Consider the following 24,700-nt stretch of genomic DNA (forward strand, 5'->3'; position numbering starts at 1 on the left):
CTTTGAAAAAAAGAAGTTGCTGACACGTTTCTGGGAGTGCTGTGTTAGCCATTACCCTTTGATTAAACAGCTGAGGAAGAAAGTTAGACAGTATTTACAGTTGATAAATATTAAAGTTAAACCCATACTTTGTGTCCTGCCATCATAAAGTTGAGTTTCTGTATAGTATGTTTACTAAACAGGATAAACAGCTTTTCTATAACACTGAGAGATGGACTTGTTTTAATATTTTTCTTCCAAAGATTGTGGACTTGTAATCTTGAAATTATGTTTGATAAAATGTTTGTGATGGGAAATTATATTTGTTCACTTAAAGTTACAAACTGTATTTGTCATAGGAATTGAACTTGCTTATCAATCTTCCAAAAACTAACTTGCTGTGATCTCAGTGATCTTATAAATAACTCAACCAGCATTATAAAATGGTGCAAAATTTCTGGAGTTAGCAATGGTGTCTGTTTTCCTACCTGACCAGGTTTATGCTAGTAAATAATGCACAATTTCATTCTTCTGCATTATCTCTGGAATTTAACATTGGCCCCATGAAATGTTTTGTTTTGGTCTTAATTTATTTCTGCCTTGCACTAAGGAACCATCTTTGATCTGAAGATTTAAATTTATTTTTATCATTATTATTATTTCATCTCAAAGAATTTTTCTCTTACTGTTTTATTTTGCCACATCCACTCTGAACTTTCCTTCAGGAACTTTCCTTCTTTTTTTTTTTTTTTTCTTTTACTGTGGTAAGAACATTTAACATGAGATCTACCCTCTTAACAAAATTTTAAATACATAATACAGTACTGTTAGCCATAGGCACAATGTTGTACACTAGATCTGTAGAACTTCTTCATCTTGCATCACTGAAATTTTATGCCCATTGAACAGCAACTCCTCATTTTTCTCTCAGTCTGTATAAGCTCTTTCCTGGATTGAGGCTCCATTTCTTATTTCTTTCATTTTGCCTCTCACAAATTATATCACTTTTTACTTTGATGGCAACTTAATCTGGTTTTCTAACTCACTAGTTTAGCTTTCTAAAGTATCCATCCTACTGTTCAGTGCCTCTAGTTATTTTTAAAATATCTTGTTCACATTTTTATTTCCAATGTAAAAACACAGTTCTCAAAGGCATTTGTTTGTATATGTCAATGTTTTATTTAAGTCATTACTGAGGAAAACAGCAGGAAGACAAAAGAGCTGGTTCCAAGAACATTCGAGAAATAGAGATGGATATAGTCTATGAGAAAAGAATGCAAAAAAAAAAAATTATTAGGTTAGACATAAGAGTGGAACGTTTTACAGGAAATGAGACCATACCATCTTTGGGGTTAACTCCTGTATCAGGCTATATGACAAAACAACTTACTGATTTCTTAAGTTAACCTCTTACCTTGCTGAACTTTATAGGACTATAAATCATTTGCACCTTCATCAGTTGTGTCTGCAGAGCAGAGTCAAGCAAGATTAATAGAAAATGCTCTAGCATGGAAAAAAAGCAGCCTTTCTCTTGCCTTTTCTGGGACTGGGATACATTTTTCTCTTATACTAGGAACTCCTGTTTTCAAATCGCTCGGGGTTGCAAACTTTGGATGCTTCGTCCAACTGCTCTATGGCTTATCCTTTCCTCTAGTCCCCTTTACCATCAGGAGATGTTTGTGTAGTCACAGTGCAGGGGACAGGCGGATGGAAGGAGCGGTAAACCTGTCACAACGTTATGGGGGTGGGGCGAGGTGTGGGCTCCTCTCGCGTGGTGGACGTGGCAGGCTGGGATGTTTTTTCTCTGTTTTTGCCAGTTCAATTTTCTTCTGACTCTTTGATATTTCCGCTATGTAAGTGGGACTCTCGTTTTCAGTCATGGTAAAAAATGATCCCTGGTACATTTTTGTTATGTCGTTTCAGCAGGATTAGGTGAAGGATGCAATAAAATAAGTGCTTTATTAGAATTACAAAACTTGTATCTCTTATAAAGACAGCCATGTAGTTTTCTCATTTTTCCACAGAAATATTAAAAATATGTCCTCTGGAAGCCTATTGTCATCATTACCTTTCTCGGCCACCACAAATTTCAAGAGGACATTGTCATTTTATTTGAAGCTTCCCAATAATTCCATACCCCTGACCTATTTTTATGTTGGTTAGAATTAAGACCAAATGGCTTTATTTCTGCATCTTTCTGAGAATAAATTGAACTCCCCTTTAAAAATCTTGTTAAATCTGTGGACGCTCTTGTCAGGAAAATGCACACATGCATTCATGCAGAATGTTGTATATCATTTCAGGGGACTTAGGGGCTTCTGAACCTCACCTAAGAGCCTCAGTTTAAGAATACTAGTTTTTGAGGTAACAATGTCCCAAGATGACTAAATAAGATAATTATATCTACCTATAAGGTGGCAAAAATAAATTTTAATGTGGTCGTTCTTTTATCTCCATTTCACAGACTGTCAAACTGACGTGCATTTTGACTTCAAGGTCGTGTTGACATGATCTCAAAACATGTTTTGTTCCATGTTTGACCAGGATAATAAAGTGAGAGTTTTATTTTAAATGTATAAAGCTTAATCGGAAACGTTCACATCACGCCAACTTTAAAACACATTGTTTTTGTACAACAGAGGAAATGGTGGCTCTGTGAGACCTGATTTTTCAGGGAAGGACGCTTTCCACGCGGGTTTCTCCCCAGCTCCTTTTGCCTAGTTCCACAGGAAGGAGGGACCAGCTGCACTGACTGCAGCTGCAGAAAATGGGCAGGAGTTAAATGGCACGCAACGCCCTCCAGAAACACGGGATTAAGGACAATTAATGTGGGAAGCTTCAGGGCAGTGTCTGCCAGAACTGTACAGGTTAAATACTTAGAAAACTGACGGCGCCGTGGCCGGTGTGGGGCAGGAGGTCACCTGGAGGCCGGGCCCTGCGTGGGGGGATGGCCTACAGCCGAGGACGGAGCGGCGATGGGACTGGCCCGAGCTGCAGGGCCACCCCTAGTAGAGCTGCTGCGCTTCACAGCCCAGAACCTCCAGCCTCAGGGCGATGTGCTGCGCCCAGCTCTGGGGGTGAATTCTAAGGTAGCGAGTCAGCAGTGGTGGATCCAGGGAGTGCACCACGGCGGTGAAGGAGTCTTGATTTCCCTGAAAAACCTGAAAGACGAAAGACAGCATTGATTAGTTGTTTGCTGGAAACATTATCATGTGCACAGCGTCCCCCGCCACTCACTCACAGTGGGAAGAAAGTTTGCCTGCATACGTGGCGTGAAATAACACGATCACGCAGACAGTTTAGCCAGCAGAACAAAAGAAGTTCGTTAGTTCCATAGACCCGCAAGGTTCCCAACCCTGGCTGCTTATGGAAATCACCCAGGGCACTTGTGAAAACTAGTGATGCGCGGTATGGCTACCTCCCCCAGACATGCCAGTTTAATTGGTCTGCTCCCACCCCGGCCCCCTGGCCTTACACGGCAGCCAGAAAGATCTTCTCAATACACAAACCTGGTGATGCCACGCTCGCAGTGAAAACCTTCCATGTCACTTAGAATAAGACCCAAACTCCTTATTCCAAGCCCTGCCTGATACGGTCGCTGCCGTAGTCTCACATCTCATTGCCTCTGTTTGGCCGCACTGCAGATACACCGGCGTTTGGGGTCCCGGCCAGTGCCAGCGCTATTGAACATGACAGCCTTGGTACGTGTGATTCCCTCTGCTTGGAAGGCTCTTACCCCTTCGGTTCCCTCTTCCTTTATCCATCTTTCGTATTCTTTGGGTCTCATTTTATTTATTTATTTATTTATTTATTTATTATTTATTTATTTATTTATTTATTTATTTATTTATTTATTTATTTATTTATTTATTTATTTGTGTATTTCCTTTTTTTAAAAAAATTTTTTTATTTTATTTTATTTTATTTTTATTAAGTTTTATTTTGTCGATATACATTGTGGCTGATTATTGCTCCCTATCACCAAAACCTCCCTCCCTTCTCCCTCCCCCCTCCCCCCCAACAATGTCCTTTCTGTTTGCTTGTCGTATCAACTTGAAGTAGTTGTGGTTGTTATATCTTCTCCCCCCCCCCCCCGGTGTGTGTGTGTGTGTGTGTGTGTGTGTGTGAATTGTGGTATGGAGGTTCCTCAAACAACTGCAGATAGATCTACCATACGACCCAGCTATTCCACTGTTGGGAATATACCCAGAGGAATGGAAATCTTCAAGTCGAAGGTATACCTGTTCCCCAATGTTCATCGCAGCACTCTTTACAATAGCCAAGAGTTGGAACCAGCCCAGATGTCCATCATCAGATGAGTGGATACGGAAAATGTGGTACATGTACACAATGGAATACTACTCTGCTATAAAAAAGAATGAAATACTGCCATTTGCAACAACATGGATGGACCTTGAGAGAATTATATTAAGTGAAACAAGTCAGACACAGAAAGAGAAATACCACATGTTCTCACTTATTGGTGGGAGCTAAAAATTAATATATAAATTTGGGTCTCATTTTAAATGGCACCTCTTTAGAACGCTCTTCCTCATCCCAGGTAGGACTCCTTTTTATTCTAAATCTCCACTTGTTTACCTGTTTACATGCTTGTTGACTGTTTCCTCTGTCTTCACCATTAAGTGTTAGCTCCATGAGGGCAAAGACCAGATCACTGTTTTATCTTCAGCCCATAGAATATATAACATATGTATATAACATGGCAAATATATCATAAAAACGGGTGGAAGTGAAGTTTGCATTTGATAAAACTTTTGAGAAACATAAGGTCTCTGTTCTGAAATTATTTGACAAATGTTTACGGTGTATTTTGAGGCTTGTAAATCTTTTTGTTAGACTTCATCCTTATTATTTCCCCTCAAAGAAAACTTCATTGAAAAATTATCTACCTAGAGAAATTGAAGGAATAATACAATGAACACCCTTAAATCCCTCACCTAGATTCATCAGTTGTTAGCATATTGAGATCTTTACTCTCTCTCTCTCTCTCTCTTTCTCTCTCTCTCTCTCGCGCACACACACACACACACACACACACACACACACATTTTTTTTTGGAACATTTTGAAAGAAAATTGTAAACATCATAGCATTTTACTTCAAATACTTCAGTATGCCAAACCTGAGAATAAGGTCATTTTTCTATGTAACCACAGAATACCATCATTACACCCAACAAATGTAATATTAACACAATATTATCTAATATTCAAAATTTTACAGTTATGATAGTGATATCCAATATACAGTTTTTCCAGTACAGAATCTAATAAAAGATCACACATTGCACTGACTTGTCATATCTCTCTCAAGTCTCCTTTAATCTAGACGAGACCCCTAGTCTCTGGTCTTTTTTCATTCTTCATGACATTGACACTTTTAAGTGTCCGGCACACTTGTGTTGTAGAATGTCCCACATTCTAAATTTGAATGACTGTTATCTCCTGATTAGATTTTGCTTAAACATTTTTAGCAAGAATTCTAAGTAGGAGATGTGTCCTTCTCACTGCATCAAATCAAGGGACACATGATGCCAGTTTGTTCCATTTTTGATGATGCTAAGTTTAATCATTTGATCATTTGGTTAAGATGGTGTCCACCCAGTCTCCCTGTTATAAAGGTAACTATTTCCCTTTCCTAACAGTCCATGGAGTAATACTTTGAGACCATGCAGGTATTCTGTTCCCCAACAAGCTTTCATCCAGTGGTTTTAACATCCATTAAAGTTCCTTACAAGTGTTCTATAGTATACTGATGGTTGCAAATTGATTTTCCAATTTTGTCGTTTCTTTTATGTTTATTAGCTGTAACTCCCCTGTGAAGAAAAGCTTCCCATCCCCCTTTATTTATTTATTTATTTAATTTATTTTTACTATGATTGTGGATTCCTGGGTCCATTCTTCATTATACGTATTATAATCCATTACTACCGTTATTCTTTCTGATGTTCAAGTTGTCTCACATTTGGCCAATAGGAAGCCCTTCAAGCCAGCTCCTTTCTTTTCACACGACCCCGTTCGTCTTCGAGTGTGCTTCCTTGCATTCTGGCACAGCACGTTGTTCCAAGATCACCTGGCAGTTTCCTTGCTCCAGACTTGGAGTCAGTCATTTCTCTAAGGAGCCCAGATTCCTTTCACCGGGAAATGTTGTTTAGAGACCAAGACCGTGCTTGGGGAATGCTCATTGCTACTGTGGTGTCAGTGCTTCTAGGCCCTCTCCGTGGACAGTGCTAAGAAACTTATATCTTTAAGATTACTGCTTTCTTAAAGACACTTCTAATTCAGCTCTAACATATTCCCTGTATTAGTTTGTATTCGTTTCCTGGGGCTGCCATAACAAATTACCACGGACTTGGTGGCTTAAAAACAAAAGAAATTTATTTATTCCATCATAGGTCTACAGGCTCAAAGTCTGGAGCCTGAAGCACAGGCACGACAGACTGAGTCAAACATACAATCCCATGCAAAGCTTCTGTGTGGAAGTGGCGTCTGTCATATCCACTCACATTCTATTGAGGCATATGGCTATGCCTAAATTCAGTGAGGCTTTCAAGGAAAGAGGGAGTGAAAAATCAAGAACAATGCTACCATCCATCTACCTCACACGACATTTTTCTGTTCACTTAGAAAATGCTTCTATTTTCTCGTTCCAGCAATAAGAGGTGATTTTATGTCGGCAGAGGTTTCTTAGTCCAGGAGCATCCTCTACTGTTAAGAAAGTGAAGTGCAATTTATTCAATAGATGGGACCTGAAGACGTTTGTGTGTCTGGTGATTTTTTGATTCACTTTTGTTTTTATAGGACACTTAATTTCCACCATTTGCTTTCTTCCTTCATTCATCACCTCTAGTCCCATAGACTTTCGATCCCTTTCCTTTCAGTTCCCCTGAAGCCAATGAAGGTGCCAAACATCAGTATTTCATTGCACAGAGGGGGGACTTTCTCTTTTCAGCAGTGGTTTTACCTGTGTTCTGCCACCACTAGGTCCCACAGTGATCTTTCCTCTTTTTTGCACAGTCTGTCCTGAACTCTATTCAGAGTGAGCTCTGGAGCTGGGTCTGCTGGCTTTGGATGTTTATTTCTTACTTGTAAATGGAAACATAGTATTCTTTGTCTTCTAGTTATTCTGTAGGTGAGTTATGGGTAGTTTTATTCACAATTTTAAATTCTGTGTGTGTGTGTGTGTGTGTGTGTGTGTGTGTGTGTGTGTGTGTGGTTTCTGAAGACTGTGTGGAGAGATTTAGGCAGCTGCCATTATCTTACAGGAAGGAATGTGCAACTCACTTGGAATTTTTAAATGCTACCTTAAACTTTTTTCAATTATTTGTCTCTGGCATATAAAAATACAATTAATTTTAGTATTTATTTTGCTTTAAGCAAGCTTGAAAAATTCTTTTATTAACCCTAATAATTGATATATACATTCTTTTGTATTTTCTATGCATACCATCATATCTTCCACACACAATGAGTTTGTTTCATCTTTTCCAATCCTTATACAATTTATTTTTTCTTACCTTACTGCACTGCTTAGGGCATCCAATACATTTTTTAATAAAAGTGAATATGGAAGATTAAAGATAACTATGAATTCTTTTACACTACATCCATGAAGAGGTGGGTCTATTTTGTTTCATTCTAAACATGGGTAGGCCGTTGACTCTTTGAACCAATAGAGTATGACAGAAGTGATGCTATGTCAGTTCTTGAAGAGGACTGGCAGCTTCCACCTTGGTTTCTTGTAATCTAGCTCTTAGGTAAGAAAAGAAACTACACTGAGACCACTATGCTGTGAGAAGCCAAGACATGTGGAGAGGCCCTGAAGGATGAGACACCACGTAGATAAAAAGATCAAGGAAAAACCAAGGCACCAGACATGTGAACGAAGAACCATCTAGGAAGGAGATTAATCCACCATTTCTGCTGACACCACATGGATCAGACCAAGGAGTGTAAAAGAATTTATAGTTGTCTTTAATCTGCCATATCCAGTTTTGTTTAAAACTGTATTGGATGTCTTAAGCAGTGCAATAAGGTTAAAAAAAAAAAAATACTGTGTAGGAAGGGCCAGCAAAGCCCTTCCTAAAATCATGATTCACAAAATTACTAGCAAGTTTGGGGTAGTTTGTTATACAGCAATATGTAACTGGTGCAGTGAGTATCCTTGCCATGTTCTCAGCCTCACCATAAATATGATATTTGCTGTAAAATTTTGGTGACTATCCTTTATCAGATTAAATAATTTCCCTTCTAGTCTTACTCTGCTAATTTTTAAATTAAGAACAGATGTTGAGGGGAGAAGGACTAGAGAGCAATTGGGTAAGGGACACAAAAATTAACTACAATTTGTAATGATGAACATGCTAATAATATTGATTTGATCATCACATAGTGTACACAGATACTGACAGTCAACTCTGTGCCCCATAAAGATGTATAAATAAAAATAATTAATGAAAAAGAACAGACTTTGAATTTTATGAAATGCTTTTCCAGCATTTATTGGTCATATAATCCATCAGTCTATTAATGTGATAAATTATATGAACTTTTTAATATTTAAGCCAACCTTGCATTCCTAGGATAAATCCAACTTAGATCCATATTGCTAATATTTTGTTTGGGATTTATGTTCATGAATAAAAAAGGCCTATTATTTTCCTTTCTAATATTGTCCTTGTTGAGTTTTATTGTCGATGTTATGCTACCATTATAAGAGAGTTGGATAATGTACAAACTTCTATTTTCTGGAAGAATCTTTGTGAGATTGGTATTATTTCTCCCTTGAAAATTTGGTAGAATATTTAGTGTAGCTATCTGGACTTGGAGTTTTTTATGGGAAATTTTTTGAATATCAATTCAATTCCTCAAAGTTTATAGGAGTTTCAAGGTTTTCTATTCCTTCTTGAGTATCTTTTAGATGATATTTTCATAATTTCTTTTTCTATTTTTGACTTACTACTTTTCTGTATACAATGTTTTAGAAATGTCTCTTGTAAAATACACAGAATTGGCTTTTGCTTTTTGATTAACTTGAAAATCTTTGTCTTTCAACTGGAATATTTGTTCCATTCGTATTATATATAATTAGTTATATTTGGATTTAAATCTACCATCTTAACTTGCTATTTTTCCTGACTGTTTAATGTTTATCTCCCTTGCTTGCTTTTATTTAGATTTATTGAGTATATTTTATACTTTCATATGTTTTCTTCTGCCATTTTGGAAGTCCTACACCCTATTTTATATTCTATTACTTACTGGTTATTCTAGAAATTATAACATGCATCAAATCATCAAGGTTTAATGTTAATCAGCACTTTTAAATTCTAGTTAATACAAGAATTTTAGAACTCTTTATTCTATTTACCCCCATTCTAACTTTTATGCTATTGTTTTCATATGTTCTAAATTCATACACACACACACACACACACACACACACACACACACGCATGCACACACATTTTGCTTAAACAACAGAAATTTATTGTCTCATAATTCTGGACGCTAGAGGTCTGAGATCAAGGTGTTGCCAGGGTTAGTTTCTCCCGAGGCCTTGCTCCTTGGTTTTTAGGTGGCATCTTCTTCCTGTGTCATCGTGTGGTTTTTCCTGTGTGCCTGTCTGTGCCCTAATCTTCTCTTCTCATATGGACGCCAGTCATATTGAAATAAGGCCCACCCTAATGAGCTCATTTCAGCATAATTACCTCTTTAAAGATCCTATCTCCAAATAAGGTCACATTTTGAGGTACTGGAGGTTAGGACTCCAACATATGAATTTGGGGGTACACAATTCAGCTCATAACAGCTTTCAACCAACTGGTGTTAACTCACACCTCTAAAAATGTAAGTTGTATTAACTTCAGTTACCAAAGTTTACATCTTTCAAAGCTTGTGCCTTACATAGCATCTTTCTTAAAGCATTTTATGGGTGCACAATGGCATTTAGCAGACCTGCTCTGATTTCAGCTCATTATTTTTAAATAAAAGCTTGTGGTTTTTTGCTGTTGTTGCTGGAGACTTCCTTTCCTTTGCTGACTACAGCAATGTGTGAAGAAGTATGTATTGTCAGTGACATAGCGTTTTTCATTGTGTTACAATGTACATAATATACAATTTATCCTTTTAACCATTTTGAAGTGTACATTTCAGTGGCATCAAGTACATTCACAGTGTTGTGCCGCCATCACCTCTACCCATGTCCAGAACTTTTTCATCATCCCAAACAGAAACTGCATTAACTAGACAACAACTATCCGTTCTCCCCTCCCCACACCACCTGGTATCTTTCGTCTACTTCCTGTCTCTCTGAATCTGCCTATTCTAGGTACCTCATTATAATAGGTGATTTTATATATTAACTTGACTGGGTCATGGGGTGCTCATATATTTGATCAAACTTTATTCTGTGTGTGTCCGTGAGAGCGATTTTTAGTCAGATTAACATTTGAATTGGTAGACTGAGTAAAGCAGGTTGCCCTTCCTAATGTGGATTAATCTTGTCCAATCAGTTTTTAGGCCTGAATAGAACAAAAAGGTTGACCCTCTTCAGAGTAAGAGAGAATTCTTTCTACCTGACTATCTTTGAACTGGGACCTCAGCTTTTTCCTGCCTTCAGGCTTAAACTGAAACATTTTAGCTCTTCCTGGGTCTTGAGCCTGCTAGTCTTTGAACTGGAACTATGCCATTACTTCTCTTCGTTTTCAGGCCTTCAGACTTGGACTGGAACTACACCATCTCCAGGTTGCCAACTCACCCTGCAGATCTTGGGACTTGTCAGCCTCCATAATCATGTTAGCTAATTCCTTATAATAAATGTGTGTGCGTGTGCATGTGTGTGTGCGTGTGTGTGTATCTCCTATTGGTTCTGTTTCTCTGGAGAATCCTGACTAATAAAGATTTTTATTCCAAGAGTGGTTCTAGAGAAACAGAATTTTAAGGACGAGTTTTCTGAATTGATTCTTGGATTTCTGGAATTGGTTCTTCAATGTGATTAGATTTAAAGGCACGATTGACTCTATTTCCAGTAGTAAAGATAGTCCATGTCATTATCTGGCAATATAGATATGCAAAATATCTCCATTGGATATCTAATCAACCACTTATAAGAAGCAAGGATCTGGGTGACTTACGAACATGTTTGTCAAACTAATAAATATAATGAGATTGGCTGGTTGCTCCCAATATTGCTGGACAAAGTGAGTAAAGAAAAGGATGAGTGTAGGGATTTGAATTCCCAGTTCAAAACTCCATAAATAATCTGAAAGCTTCTATGTGTGCCCTGAAGGAGACCCTATCTCCTGTAACTGCAGTGCTGAGATTGCTGAAAATAAAACTCAAAATCTCATCCTGTGACTAGTTGAATTGCAATGCAAGTTGAACTCCCAGCCTCATAGGGTGTCTACTGTTAAAGTAAGGGCATTGATTGGGAAGCAACAGGATCCTGAAAATTGGAATGGGGGCGTGTGGGAAGAGAAAGCTGGTGACATCGAGCCCCTAAGTTCTGATGAGTCTTTGCCTGTGGAAACAGACTTTCAATCATCAGTGAAAGAAGCCTGATATGGGTTGAATGTTTGTGCCCTCCAAAGCTAATGTGGAAGACTGGTCCCCAGTGAGGCAATGTTGAAAGGTGGGGCCTTTAAGAGGCGATTGGATCATGAGGACTATGCACTCATGAATGCAGTAATGGGTTAATGGTTTAATGGGTTTTCATGGGTCTGGACTGGTAGTTTTATAAGACCACATAAAATAGCAGTCTTGCCATTTTTTGTCATGTGATTGCCTGCATCACTTAGGAACTTTGTAGAGACTCTCCACCAAGAAGAAGGCCCTCAACAGATGGACTTCAAACTTTTTGCCTCCAAAACTGTAAGAAACAAATCTCTTTTCTTTATACATTACTCAGTTTCAGGTATTTTGTTATAAGAAAGCAGACTAATACAGAAAATTGGCACCAAGAAGTGGGGCTGTTGCTGACAACTACTACCTGAAAATGTGGAAGCAGTTCTGGAACCAGGTAAAGGGCAGAAGCTGGAGGAATTTGGGGATACAGGCTAGAAAAAGCCTAGATTCTAGTGAGGGCTTAGAACACAAGAGGACTAGGGAAAGTTTGGAATGTCTTAGAGACTGGTTAAGTGGTGCTGACCAGAATGCTGATAAAAATATGCAATGTAAACACTATTCTGAGGAGGTCTCAAATGGAAATAAGGAGGAGTTTATTGGAAACTGGAGCAAAGGTCGCCCTTATTGTGAACTGTCAAAGAACTTAGCTGCATTGTGTCCATGCATGAGGGCTTTATGGAATGTGGAACTTAAGAGTGATGCACTGGGGTATTTGACAAGAGAAATATCTAAGCAGCAAAGCACTCAGGCTATATTGCATGGCTACTTTTACAGGGAAATGAGAGAAAAAACAGATGACTTAAAGATAGAATTTAAAATTAAAGGGAAGTGGAATGTAAAAAATTGGAAAACTCTCAGCCTGGCCACATAAAGAGTAAAAAAGTGTGTTAAGGAGAGGAAACTAAGGCTGTAGCTAAAGAGATTAGTACAGAAAGAAGGAATTATCAAGAGAATGTAAGAAAGATCTTGAATGCACTCCAGAGATCTTTGAGGCTGCCCCTCCCATCACAGGTCCAGAGGCCTAGAAAGATGGAATGGTTTTAGGGAAGAGGCCCAGGGCCCCCTCCATGGGCTGGATGCCCAGGGCCCCCTTGGGATGCTGTTCCCTGCACCCTGGCTGCTCCAGCTGCTACAGCCATGGCTAAATTGTTCCCAGGTGCTGCTGAACTCAAAGCGTCAGAAGATGCAAGCCAGAAGCCTTTGTGGTGTTCACATGGTGTTACGTCTACTGGCTACTAGAATGAAAGAGCTATGGAGGCATGGCAGCCTCCACCCAGATTTCAAAAGACATATGGAAAAGCCTGGAGGCCCAGGAAGAGATTTGGCAGTGGGGTAGAGACACTGCAGAAAGCCTCCACTAGAGCAATGCTGAATGGAAATTTGGGGTCAAAGTTGCAAGAAAGAACCCCCATCAGGGCTATGCCTAGTGGAACTGTGGGAGTGAGACCACCACTGAGACCCCAGAACTGTAGAGCTACCAGCAAGTAATGCCAGCCTGGGAGAGATGAAGGATGGGCTGATCCCAGGAAAGCCATAGGAGCAGGGCTGCTCAAGGATTTGGAGGCCCAATCCCCACACTAGTGTGCAAAGAATGCCAGACATGGAGTCAAGGGAATTTATTTTCCAGCTTTAAGATTTAATTTCTGCTCTGCTGTGTTTTGGACTTGCTGTGGGCTGGTCCTTTCTTCTTTTCTGTTGCTCTCTTTTGTTTTGATTCCATGGAACAAAAGATGGAACTTTGGACTTTGGAGTTGGTGCTGAAATGAATTAAGACTTTGGGGATATGGGCATGGAATGACTATATTTGTATGTGAGAAATACATGAGCTTTGGGGGGTCAGGGACAGAATAACATGGGTTGAATGTTTGTCCCCTCCTAAGCTCATGTGGAATATCCCCAATGTGGCAGTGTTAAATGGTGGAGCCTTTGAGAGGTGATTGGATCGTGAGGACTATGCTCTTATGAATGGGTTAATCCATTCATGGATTAATGGGTTGATGGTTTAACGGGTTATCATGGGTGTGGACTAGTGGCTTTATAAGGAAAGCACATGAAACAACACTCTTGCCATTCTTGTCATGTGACTGCCTGCATTGCCTAGGAACTCTGCAGAGACTCCCCACCAAGAAGTCCCTCACCAAATGCACCCCCTGGACCTTAGACTTCCCAGACTCTAAAACTGTAAGAAATAAATTTTATTTTTTTGTAAATTACCCAGTTTCAGGTATTCTATTATAAGCAACAGAAAATGGACTAATATAAGTCCTCTCCACTTCCAGTGGATGCAGCCTCCCCATCTACGGTGAGAGGATTAACGTGTATTGCCTGACAAAACTGTAACCATCTCCCCTGAGGCAGCTGCCATGCAAGACAATGCTGATTTTCCTTAGGACCCACCCCTCCAAGCCCTCTTTGCCTCTAGACTTGTAACTAGACTCAGGTCCCAGCAGGACCCTAAAGGTAAGGTGCAAAGTGTGACCCATGAGGAGGTGTGTTACACTCCAGAAAAACTACTTGCATTTTCTATTTTATACAAGCAGAAATCCAGGAGATATGTGTGGGAATGAATATTGAGGATGTGGAATCATGGTAGAAGAAACATAAAGTTGGATCTGGCTGATTTATTGATATGGGCCCACTAAGCAGAGATTCTGCATTTAATTTTATGGCTCAGGAAGTTAAAAAGGGCTCAAACAGTTTGTTTGCTTGGTTGGTTGGTTGGTTGAAACATGGACCAAAAGATGGCCCACAGTGAGTAAGAAATGCTGGATTTTCCTTGGATTAATGTAAAGAAAGAGATTCAAAGGCTTAGGGAGATTGGAATGTTATAGTGGTTTTGTCATTTAAGATCTACTCACCCATGTCAGGAGGATCCAGAAGATGTACCTTTCACCACATCTGGGAAATAAACGTGAGGGGAGCCCTAGCATCCTTGAGAAGCTTTGTGATTGTTCTCTGTAGGCCAAACCTTAAGTTGGGAAGTGCGGTTACTAAATTGGGAAACCTAAATGCAGTGAGAGTAATTTGATCCTGAGGTGGCAGGGGCCAAGTGGCAGCAAGCAACTACCAAAGCCGAGGTGGGTGTGGTTTCTGTAATGAACAGCAGAGGCAGAGCAGCAACCAGAATAATCTGACTTGTGCAGACCTATGGTGTTGGCTAGTAGATCATGGTGTTTCTAGAAGCGAATAGATAGAAAGCTGACTAAAGTCTTACTTGATCTGCATAAGCAGAAAAAGTGGAGAAATGTCTAAGCTGAATCATAAAAACAGACAGTCATGACCATCCAATTTCCAGACATAAGCTAGATACAGACCCAGAACGCTTTGAATGAAGGAGGGGTCCCTATGGACTCCCCAGATTTATACTGTTTATTATTCCCCCAGCCTTCCCCAAAGGGACCCACAGCCTTTTATCAGGGTGACAGTGCATTGGGGAAAAGGAAATAATCAGACCTTTCAAGAACTATTGGACACTGGATCTGAACCAACACTAACTTCAGAAGACCCCAAACATCACTGTGGTTCATCAGTCAGAGGAGAGGAGCTCATGGAGGTCAAATCATCAACAGAGCTTTAGCTCAGGTTCATCTCACAGTGGGCCCAGTGGGTCCACAAACCTATCCTGTGGTATTTTCTCAGTTTTAAAATGCACAATTGAAACAGACATATTCAGTAGCTGGCAGAATCCCCACATTGGCTCCTCAACCTGTGGAGTGAGATCTATTATAGTAGTAAAGATCAAGTGGAAGCCACTAGAATTGCCTTTACCTAGAAAAATAGTAAACCCAAACCAATGCTGTATTCCTGGAGGGACTGCAGAGATTAGTGCCACCATCAAGGACTTGAAAGACACAGGGATGGCAATTCCCACCACAGCTTCTTTAAACTCTCCTATTTGACTTGTGCAGAAGACAGATGGATTCTGGAGAATGACAGCGGATTATCGTTACTAAGTGGTGGCCCCGATTGCAGCTGCTGTACCACATGTGGTCTCATTGCTTGAGCAAATTAACACATCCCCTAGTACCTGCTATGCAGCTATTGATCTGGCAAATACTTTTTCTCCATACCTGTTGATAAAGCCCACCAGAAGCAGTCTGCTTTCAGCTGGCAAGGCCAGCACTACAATGCCATTGACCTACCTCAACGATATATCAGCTCTTCTACCCTATGTCATAATTTAGTTTGCAGGGATCTTGCTCACCTTTCCCTTCCAGAAGCTAGCACACTGGTCCATTACACTGATGATATTATGTTTATCTGCACCTAGGGAGGAAAAAGTAAGAACTACTCTATATTTATTGGTAAGACATATGCATGCCAGAGGGAGGGAAATGTATCTGACAAAAATTTAGGGGCCTTCTACCTCAGAGAAATTTCTAGGGTTCCAGTGCTGTGGGGTGTGTCAAGATATCCCTTCTATGGCAAAGAATAAATTCCTGCATCTGGCACATTTTACAGCCAAAAAAGAAGCACAACACCTAGTGGGGCTCTGTGGATTTTGGAGGCAAAATATTCCTTATTTAGGTGTGTGTGTGTGTTACTCCAGACCATCAGTGACCTGAAAGGCTGCTAATTTTGAGTGGGGCCCAGAACAGGAGAAGGCTCTGCAATAGGTCCAGGCTGCTGTGCAAGCCGTTCTGCCCCTTGGGCCACATGATCCAGAAGACCAATGGTCCTTGAGGAGTCAGTGGCAGATAGGATGCTGTTCGGAGCCTTTGGCTGGCCCCTAGAGGTGAATCACAGCAGACACCCTTAGGATTTTGGAGCAAGACCCTGCCATCATCCGCAGATAACTCTCCTTTTGAGAAACAGTTCTTGACCTGCTACTGGGCCTTATTAGAAACTGAACGCTTGACTATGGTCCACCAAATTACCATGCGACCTGAGGTGCCATCATGAACTGGCTGTTATGTGACTAGCAGGATCATAAGGTTGCGTGTGTACAGCAGCACTCGATCATCATATACAAATGGTATGTACGTGATTGGGCCTGAGCAGGTCCTGAAGGCACAAGTAAGTTACATGAAGAAGTGGCCCAAATGCCCACAGTTCCTACTCCTGCTGCACTGCCTTCTCTTCTCCAGCCTGCACCTGTGGCCTCCTGGGGAGTTCCCTCTGATCAGTTGGCAGAGGAAGACAAGGCTAGAGCCTGGTTCACAGATGGTTCTGCATGATATGCAGGCACCACCCGAAAGTGGGCAGCTGCGGCACTGCACCCCTTTTCTGGGACATCCCTGAAGGACAGTGGTGAGGGGAAATCTCCATGGGCAGAACTTTGGGCAGTGCACTTGGTTGTGCACTTTGCTTGGAAGGAGAAATGGCGAGATGTGTAATTACATACTGATTCATGGCTGTAGCCAATGGTTTGGCTGGATGGTCAGGGACATGGAAGGAACATGATTAAAAAATTGACAAGAAGGAAATTCAGGGAAGAGGTATGTGGATGGACCTCTCTGAGTGGGCAGAGGATGTGAAGATATTTGTTACCCATGTGAATGCCCATCAAAGGGTGACCTCAGCAGAGGAGAACTTTAATAATCAGGTGGACAGGATGACCCATTCTGTGGACACTAGTCAGCCTCTTTCTTCAGCCACAACTGTCATCCCCCAGTGGGCTCATGAGCAAAGTGGCCATGGTGGCAGGTATGGAGTTTATGCATGGGCTCAGCAACATGGACTTCCACTCACCAAGGCCAACCTGGCTACAGCGACTGCCGAGTGCCCAATCTGCCAGCATCAGAGACCAACACTGAGCCCCTGGTATGGCACCATTCCCCCGGATGATCAGCCAATTACCTGGTGGCAGGATGATTACAGTGGGCCACGTCCATCATGGAAGGGGCAGTGTTTTGTCCTTACTGGAATAGATACTTACTCTGGATATGGATTTGACTTCCTGGCACAAAATACTTTTGCCAAAACTACCCTCTGTGGACTCACGGAATGCCTTATTCACCGTCACGGCATTCCACACAGCATGGCTTCTGACCAAGGAAGTCACTTCACAGCTAAAGAAGTGCAGCAGTGGGCTTGTGCTCATGGAATTCACTGGTTTGACCGTGTTCCCCATCATCCTGAAGCAGCCGGTCTGATAGAACGGTGGAATGGCCTTTTCAAGTCACAGTTCCAGTGCCAGCTTGGTGCCAGTACCCTGCAGGGCTGGGGCAAGGTTCTCCAGGAGGCTGTATGTGCTCTAAGTCAGCACCCAATATATGGTACTGTCTCTCCCATAGCCAGGATCCACAGGAATCAAGGGGTGGAAATGGGAGTGGCACCACTTACCATTACCCCTAGTGATCTACTAGCAAATTATTTGCTTCCTGTTTCTGTGACCTTATGCTCTGCTGGCCTAGAAGTCATAGTTTCAGAGGAGGGAATGCTTCCACCAATATACACAACGATTCCATTGAACTGGAAGTTAAGAGTGCCATTCAGCCACTTTGGGCTCCTCACGCCTATGAGTCAACAGGCTAAAAGGGGAGTTACTGTGCCGGCTGGGGTGATTGTTCCTGACTACCAAGGGGAAATCAGACTACTACTCCACAATGGAGGTAAGAAAGAGTCTGTATGGAATACAAGAGATTCCTTAGGGCACCTCTAAGTATCACCATGCCCTGTGATTAAGACCAACGGGAAACTACAATAATCCAATCCAGGCATAGTGGCCCAGGCCTTTCAGGAATGAAGGTTTGGGTCACCACACCAGGTCATGAACTATGACCAGTTGAGGTGCTTGCTGAAGGCAAAGGAAATACAGAATGGGTAGTAGAAGGCAGTTACAAATACCAGCTGTGACAACATGACCAGTTACAGAAATGAGGACTGTAATCATCATGAGTATTTTCTCATGACGTTATGAATATGTGTGTGCATATTATGCATATGTATGTGTGTATAATAACTTTGTTTTCTTTCTTCTCTTATCCCCTTATCATGTATCATATTATCTCAGTCTGTTTTCTGTTGCTTATAACAGAACACCTGAAACTGGGTAATTCACAAAGAGACAAAATGTATTTCTTACAGTTCTGGAGGCTGGGAAGTCTAAGGTCGAGGCTGCACCTGGCAAGGGACTTCTTGCTGATGGAAACTCTGTAGAGTCCCAAGGCGGTACAGGGCATCGTGTAGTGAGAGGGCTGAACATGCTCATTCAGGTTTCTCTTCTTCTCCTTATAAAGCCAATCCTGTGATAACCCACTTATCCATTAACCCATTAATCCACCATGAATGACTTGATCCAATCATCTCTTAAAGGCCCCACCTTTCAAATACCATAGTCGGATTTCCCATCCTCTTAATATTGCTACATTGGGCGTTAAGTTTCAACATGACTTTTGGAGGGGGCAGGCATTCAAGTCATAGCAGATATATTGATGTTATATTATAATATTTCAGTATTATCAACTTTACATCATGGTATATATGTCACAAGATATCAAGAAGCAGAGTAAGCAACACTCAAGGACTTTACCTCCTCTTTTAGGGAATGGGTCAATGCATTTTTTATTTTACACAGTTTTGTTGTATCACGTTAGGTGGAATTATGACCTTGTTTTTGTCTTCATTTGGAGATTAAGTATTGTGTATGGAGATGTGTACGGGTGCCGAATTGACAAGGAGTGGACTTGTGATGGTTAATTTTATGTGTCAACTTTACTGGGCCACAGGGTGCCCAGATATTTAGTCAAACATTGTTCTGGGTATTTATGTGAGGGTGTTTTTGGATGAGATTAACATTGAAATCAGGAGACTGAGTAAAGCAGATTGCCCTCCCTGATTGGTATCACCCAATCAGTTGAAGGCCTGAATAGAACAAAAAGGCTGATCCTCCCCCAATTAAGAGAGAATTCTTGCTGCCTTACTGTCTTTGAACTGGGACACTGGCTTTTTCCTGCCTTCAGGCTTGAACTAAAACATTTCAGCTCTTCCTGGGTCTCAAGCCTGCTAGCTTTTGAGCTGGAACTACACCATTGGATCCCCTGGGTCTCCAGCTTGGTGAATCAGCCTGCAGATATTGGAACTTTTCAGACTCCATAATAGTGTGGGCCAATTCCCTTTATATATATATATAAAAATAAGGAATATATATATCCTATTGGTTCTGTTTCTCTGTATATCCCTAACTAATACACTCATATAAGTGGAATGATACAATATTTGTCCTTTTATGTCCAGCCTATTTTACTTAGCAGATTTTCAAGGTGCATCCGTGTTGTAGCATGAGTGAGAGAAACAACCTTTTTAAAATGGAAATGTCCTCTAGAATATATATTTCCTAGACTCTAGTCCACCAAATTGTCAGAAGCAGAAGTCTTTGATTCAGGCTTGAAGGATCAGGTAATTCTTTTTGGCAGAGATGATGTTCATCTGAGACTTGAAGAATGAGTCAGGCAAAAGGGGTAGAGGGAGGTAGGTATAAAAATGTTCCAGGCAGAAGAAACAGAATGCATATAAAAACCTGGCGTGAGATAGAATGTGCTGTACGGAGGGATCTCAGAGTTTCTTAGTGTAGATGGAGCTTAGAGAGCAAAGGGACAAGGAGCAAGAGACCTTACTAGAGAGATTGATAAGGGCCACTCTATTTTTAATTCTTGGTGGAAAAAAATATATACCATAGAGGTAAACTAGTTCTTCCTTCATTACTCATGGGATAGTAAAACTTTATGTCATGTCTTGTAATCACCACAGTTTCCTGAGTTATCCAGAAAATCTAGATCAGAAGTGAAGACTGCGTGGACCACTAAAGTTACAGGTCAACAAGGCTTGGTACTGTAGACTGCTGGCGAAGACACAGACATGACTAAGCATCGGGCAAATAACTCTCCCTCTTCTTCACTCCTCGCATCCCTGCCGTCATCCTGGATGACATCAGCACCTGCAAGGAGCGTCAATTCTTGGCTCTACTCTGCCCTTTGCTTGGGATTTTACCTCCTTGCTTAGTCACCGCGTCCTCTCAGAATGCCCTTCACAGTGTCCTGTTAATGTAGGCACTCAGTAGATTTTACCTGGGAAGACTGGTCACATATCAACCTGGTTATGTTTCTAATGTCAAGCCCTAGGACAGGTTTTGTGTCGTTTCTGTATGAGACCAGCATACCTTTACTTTGCCGTTCTGGAAAAAGAGAGCCCAGCGACGGCCATCTTGACTGCTGGAAATGAGGAACTCCTTCACATACATGTTGGTGAGGAGAGATTTTGCTCCTTGCGTGGTTATTCCTGTGACTTTCATTGTCTTCTGGAAGTCCACTTGCAGCCACTCTTTTGGATTATTCACCTGAGGAAAACAGTGCTGGACTAGTATCTTGTTGGTCACCGTTTGCTCTCAGAAACCCCCAAATCCTAGGGGCCGGCCTGTGGCTCACTCGGGAGAGTGCGGTGCTGATAGCACCAAGGCCCCGGGTTTGGATCCCATATACGGATGGCCGGTTCGCTCACTGGCTGAGCGTGGTGCTGACAACACCAAGTCAAGGGTTAAGATCCCCTTACCGGTCATCTTTGAAAAAAAAAAAAAAAAAAGAAACCCCCAAATCCTTTTTGTCACAGCACTAATCACTCTGCATTTTAATGGTTTGCCAGTCAGTCTCCCTTATTAGACTCTAAACAACTTGGGGGCCAAAATTTTTCATAGTTCATCTCTGTATCCCTAGGGTCAGTCACTTCATAGGTGCCCAGTAAATGCTTGCTAAATAAATATATGAGTCATAGATATATCTATCTATATATACTGATTAGAGTATAAAACACTGGGCAATGTGGTATACAACGTATTTTGTTTAAAATAAGCCCCTGGAGGAACTGAGACAATTAATTTTATTTATTCTCCCAGAAAGTTATTCAGTGATTGAAAATCACAACTGGGTGGCTTTGGAAAAGATCAGTGCCCAGTGAATTACACATGACTGAAACTCTTTCCTTTGAGGGACTGAGAAACCTGGAAATAAAGCTAATTGTTGACATTTATCTGTAAAAGTGGACTTTAGCTACAATGATTCTTTGACGGACATTAGCTCAGTGCCGGATATAGAGTTTCTTTTCTCAGGAGGTTCGATTAAGGATCATTTTGTCCAATGAATACTGTGTGAACTCATATGGCACAGCCACTAAATGCCTGTGGGATCGTCTGCCTATAGTCGGCCTTCCTTGACACTCATTTTAGCACCAACAGTTGATAGAAATACCTCTGAAGAACAGTCAAGGGCTTCCCCTATTATTTTACCAACCAGTAATCCCTGCTCTGGTTCAGTTAAGTGGTAAATCTGTTGCGTCTGACCTGAGGTCTCCAGGCATTAGCCCTCCCTTGGAGGTAAAGGCGGGCTTGTGAAGGCAACCAGGTGGCAAACATACTGGTGAAGTAGGATGAGGCAGTAATCTGTGAATCTGATATTGCTTTACTCTCCATTCCCAACGGCATGCTGCAACCTCAAAGAAATGAAAGAAGAATGTTACCACGAGGACGGGCTGCAGCCTAGGTTCCGCTGGACCGCCTCCACTGGTAGTCCCAATCTACCATGATCAGGAGATCATTTCTCAGGCAATAACTTTCTGCACAGACTTTGTTATTGTTAACACACCCTGTTTTCTGCTAAGCTCTGCTCAGCTCTGTTTGACTTTGATTTTCCTTGTTAAAAGTAATGTAGGAGGTGGCTACCTCTGGAGAATCCCATGGTTAGGGCAATCAAGTCCTGGGTTTGCCCCAAACTGTGCTGGTTTTAGCACTGATAGTTCTGTGTCCTGAGACTGGGACCTCTACCCTCTAGTCTTGGGATAACTAGGACAGTTAGTCACTCGATCCGTGATTGGGAGAGGGAAGGATATGGGCTGACTTGACACTTACTGTTTAAGTCACAGCCCATCAACTCCATGCGAAGAGTGCTGCGGATGCTATAATGAGTTGGGTGCAAACGGATGTACCGAGCAATAATTGGAGGGTTAAAAATGTTGTGTTTTATACCAGATGAGTCCACATTGCCGAAGAAGACCTGGAGGGAGGGATTAGCACAGATACATAGAAAGTGAATACAGAGTAAAAAGCAATTCCCTCTCAATCACATCTTCCTTGTAATTTTGCTTTGTGCATTTCTTAGCATCCAAAATCGAGATAAAACCGTTCTGGCTAGACAAATGTCAGGATCGTATACATGAAGGAGAAAAGCATGCAAAAAAGAGTGGAACAAGGGAGATTAGGTATGGGGCAAATGAAGTAGTTTTCTACTGTGGGATCCTACAAAAGGCTCATAAAAGTTTAGTAAGTGATTTAGGGCTTTGTTACTCCAGCATGGCTCACAAATCAGCTGCAGCAACATCACCTGGGAGCATTAGAAATGTAGTATTGGGAGAGTGACATCAGAAAGTTGGTGGAATAGGAGGTCCCCAGCTATTATCCCCCCCAACAAGAACAATGATTTGGCAGCTATCTACGGACAAAAGTGCCTTTGTGGGAGCCTTGGGATCCAGGTAGGAGGCTGAGAAACCCCAGCGGAGCCCACGACTGAGGATGGCTGCTTTGATAAGGCAGGCCCACATCCTGGTGGCAGGCCTATAAGCCATGGTCCTAGCTGTGGACCCACAGCAGCCCTCCTCCCCATGGACTCAGCCCCAGCCCTGCTTGAGTGTGGTCCTGAACCCAGCCCTATCTCCCCAGGTACCTTGCAGGAGCAACACTTGTCAGCACTCCCAGTAACAGGCCCACCTACTGTGGACAATAAAACAGCCCTGTGAATTGTCTCCAGCCCCACACTACTATGGTCTGGGGGCACTTCTGCCTGTCCAGGGAACTGCTGGGAGCCATGTCAGTCCATGCCCTTAGAAACAGGCCCACTGACTGTACCGAACTATGGAAGCAGCCCTGTGATTGTGATCCAGCTCAGGCCCACTCCATCACAGTCCACAGGCGGTCCTGTCCACTGAGGGACCCAGCAGGAACCAAACCCATTCACACCCCTGGTGACAGGCCCACTGTCTGAGGACCTGACTGCAGACCCAGAAGAGGTGTGTGCTCCTTCAAAAGCACAAACACTAATGCAAGGCTACATGGGTCACAAAGAATCAGGCAAACATGATAACACCAAAGGAAACTAATAAAGCTCCAGGAACCAACTCTAAAGAAATGGAGATACATGAAGAGCTTGACAAAGAATTCAAACTACTTGTTTAAACATGCTCAGTGAGCTACAAGAGAACACAGACAACTAACAAAATCAGGAAAACAATACATAAACAAAATTAGAAGTTTAATAAAGAAATAAAAACTATAAGCTGAGGGCTTCAGCCACACCCCCTGACATCTGCATCCAGCCCAGCAATGACTGAGCTGCCTCTGGAAGCGCCCTGGTCTCCCGTGCCAGAATGAGGTGGGTGCCACAGGCCTCAACCATGACACCCCTTCCTACTCCTCCCACTTTCCATCTCCTCTTCCCCCAAACTGCTCTGCAACAACATCTTAGAATTAAAAAAAAAAAAAACAGTATTAATAAATAAATAAATCCTAGCCGTGGGAGTCTAAGAGGGTAAAGGAGAAATTCCACCTCCCTATACAGTGGAAATCACTCAGCTCTTTATCAACTGTCAAGTGGATAAACAAAATGTGGTCCATCCATACAATGGAATATTATTCAGCCATGAAGAGGAACAAAGAACCGATTCCCACTACCACACGGACGCACCATCAGGAGAACTTTACCCTACGTGAAAGTGGCCACACACAAAAGGCCCCACGCTGGGTTCCATCCGAGGGAGATCTCCACAAGAGAGAGACCTCTATGGACAGAAAGCAGATTAGTGGTTGCCCAGAGCTATCATTGGGAGCGTGTGTGTGGGGATGGGGGACAACGACAACAGGGAGTGACTGCAGTAATGGGTACAGGGGTTTCTCGGCGGGGTGGGGAACGTGCTTTGGAAGCAGAGGGTTGATGGCGAACGTCCTTGAGGCCACGGGTGGTACCCGTCCCCCCACCCCTTTACCTTTCCTGCGTGGCTCGGGTGCTACAGGCGGGAGCACTGCGGCACAGGCAGGGCCCAGAGGCGAGGGCGCGCGCGGGTTGCTCGCACCTTCCCTGGACGGCCGTTTGGAGGCC

The 24,700-nt window shown here is 42.0% G+C and overlaps 1 protein-coding gene across 1 annotated transcript in view; it reads right to left on the bottom strand.

Annotated features, from left to right (window-relative positions):
• Nucleotides 1-1,170: 1,170 nt before the first annotated feature.
• The window catches only part of F8 (coagulation factor VIII), a 146,689-nt gene continuing 123,159 nt past the window's right edge, over nucleotides 1,171-24,700 (bottom strand). Inside the window, exons 23-26 of the mRNA XM_063084470.1 lie at nucleotides 22,462-22,606; nucleotides 21,898-22,046; nucleotides 20,725-20,901; nucleotides 1,171-3,140 (exon numbers count right to left, since the gene is read on the bottom strand). Coding sequence (XP_062940540.1) covers nucleotides 2,985-3,140; nucleotides 20,725-20,901; nucleotides 21,898-22,046; nucleotides 22,462-22,606 — 627 coding nt within the window. The 3' untranslated portion in view covers nucleotides 1,171-2,984. The remainder of the gene's footprint in view (nucleotides 3,141-20,724; nucleotides 20,902-21,897; nucleotides 22,047-22,461; nucleotides 22,607-24,700) is intronic.

The sequence above is a fragment of the Cynocephalus volans genome, chromosome X (assembly GCF_027409185.1).
Source record: "Cynocephalus volans isolate mCynVol1 chromosome X, mCynVol1.pri, whole genome shotgun sequence".
NCBI lineage: Eukaryota > Metazoa > Chordata > Mammalia > Dermoptera > Cynocephalidae > Cynocephalus > Cynocephalus volans.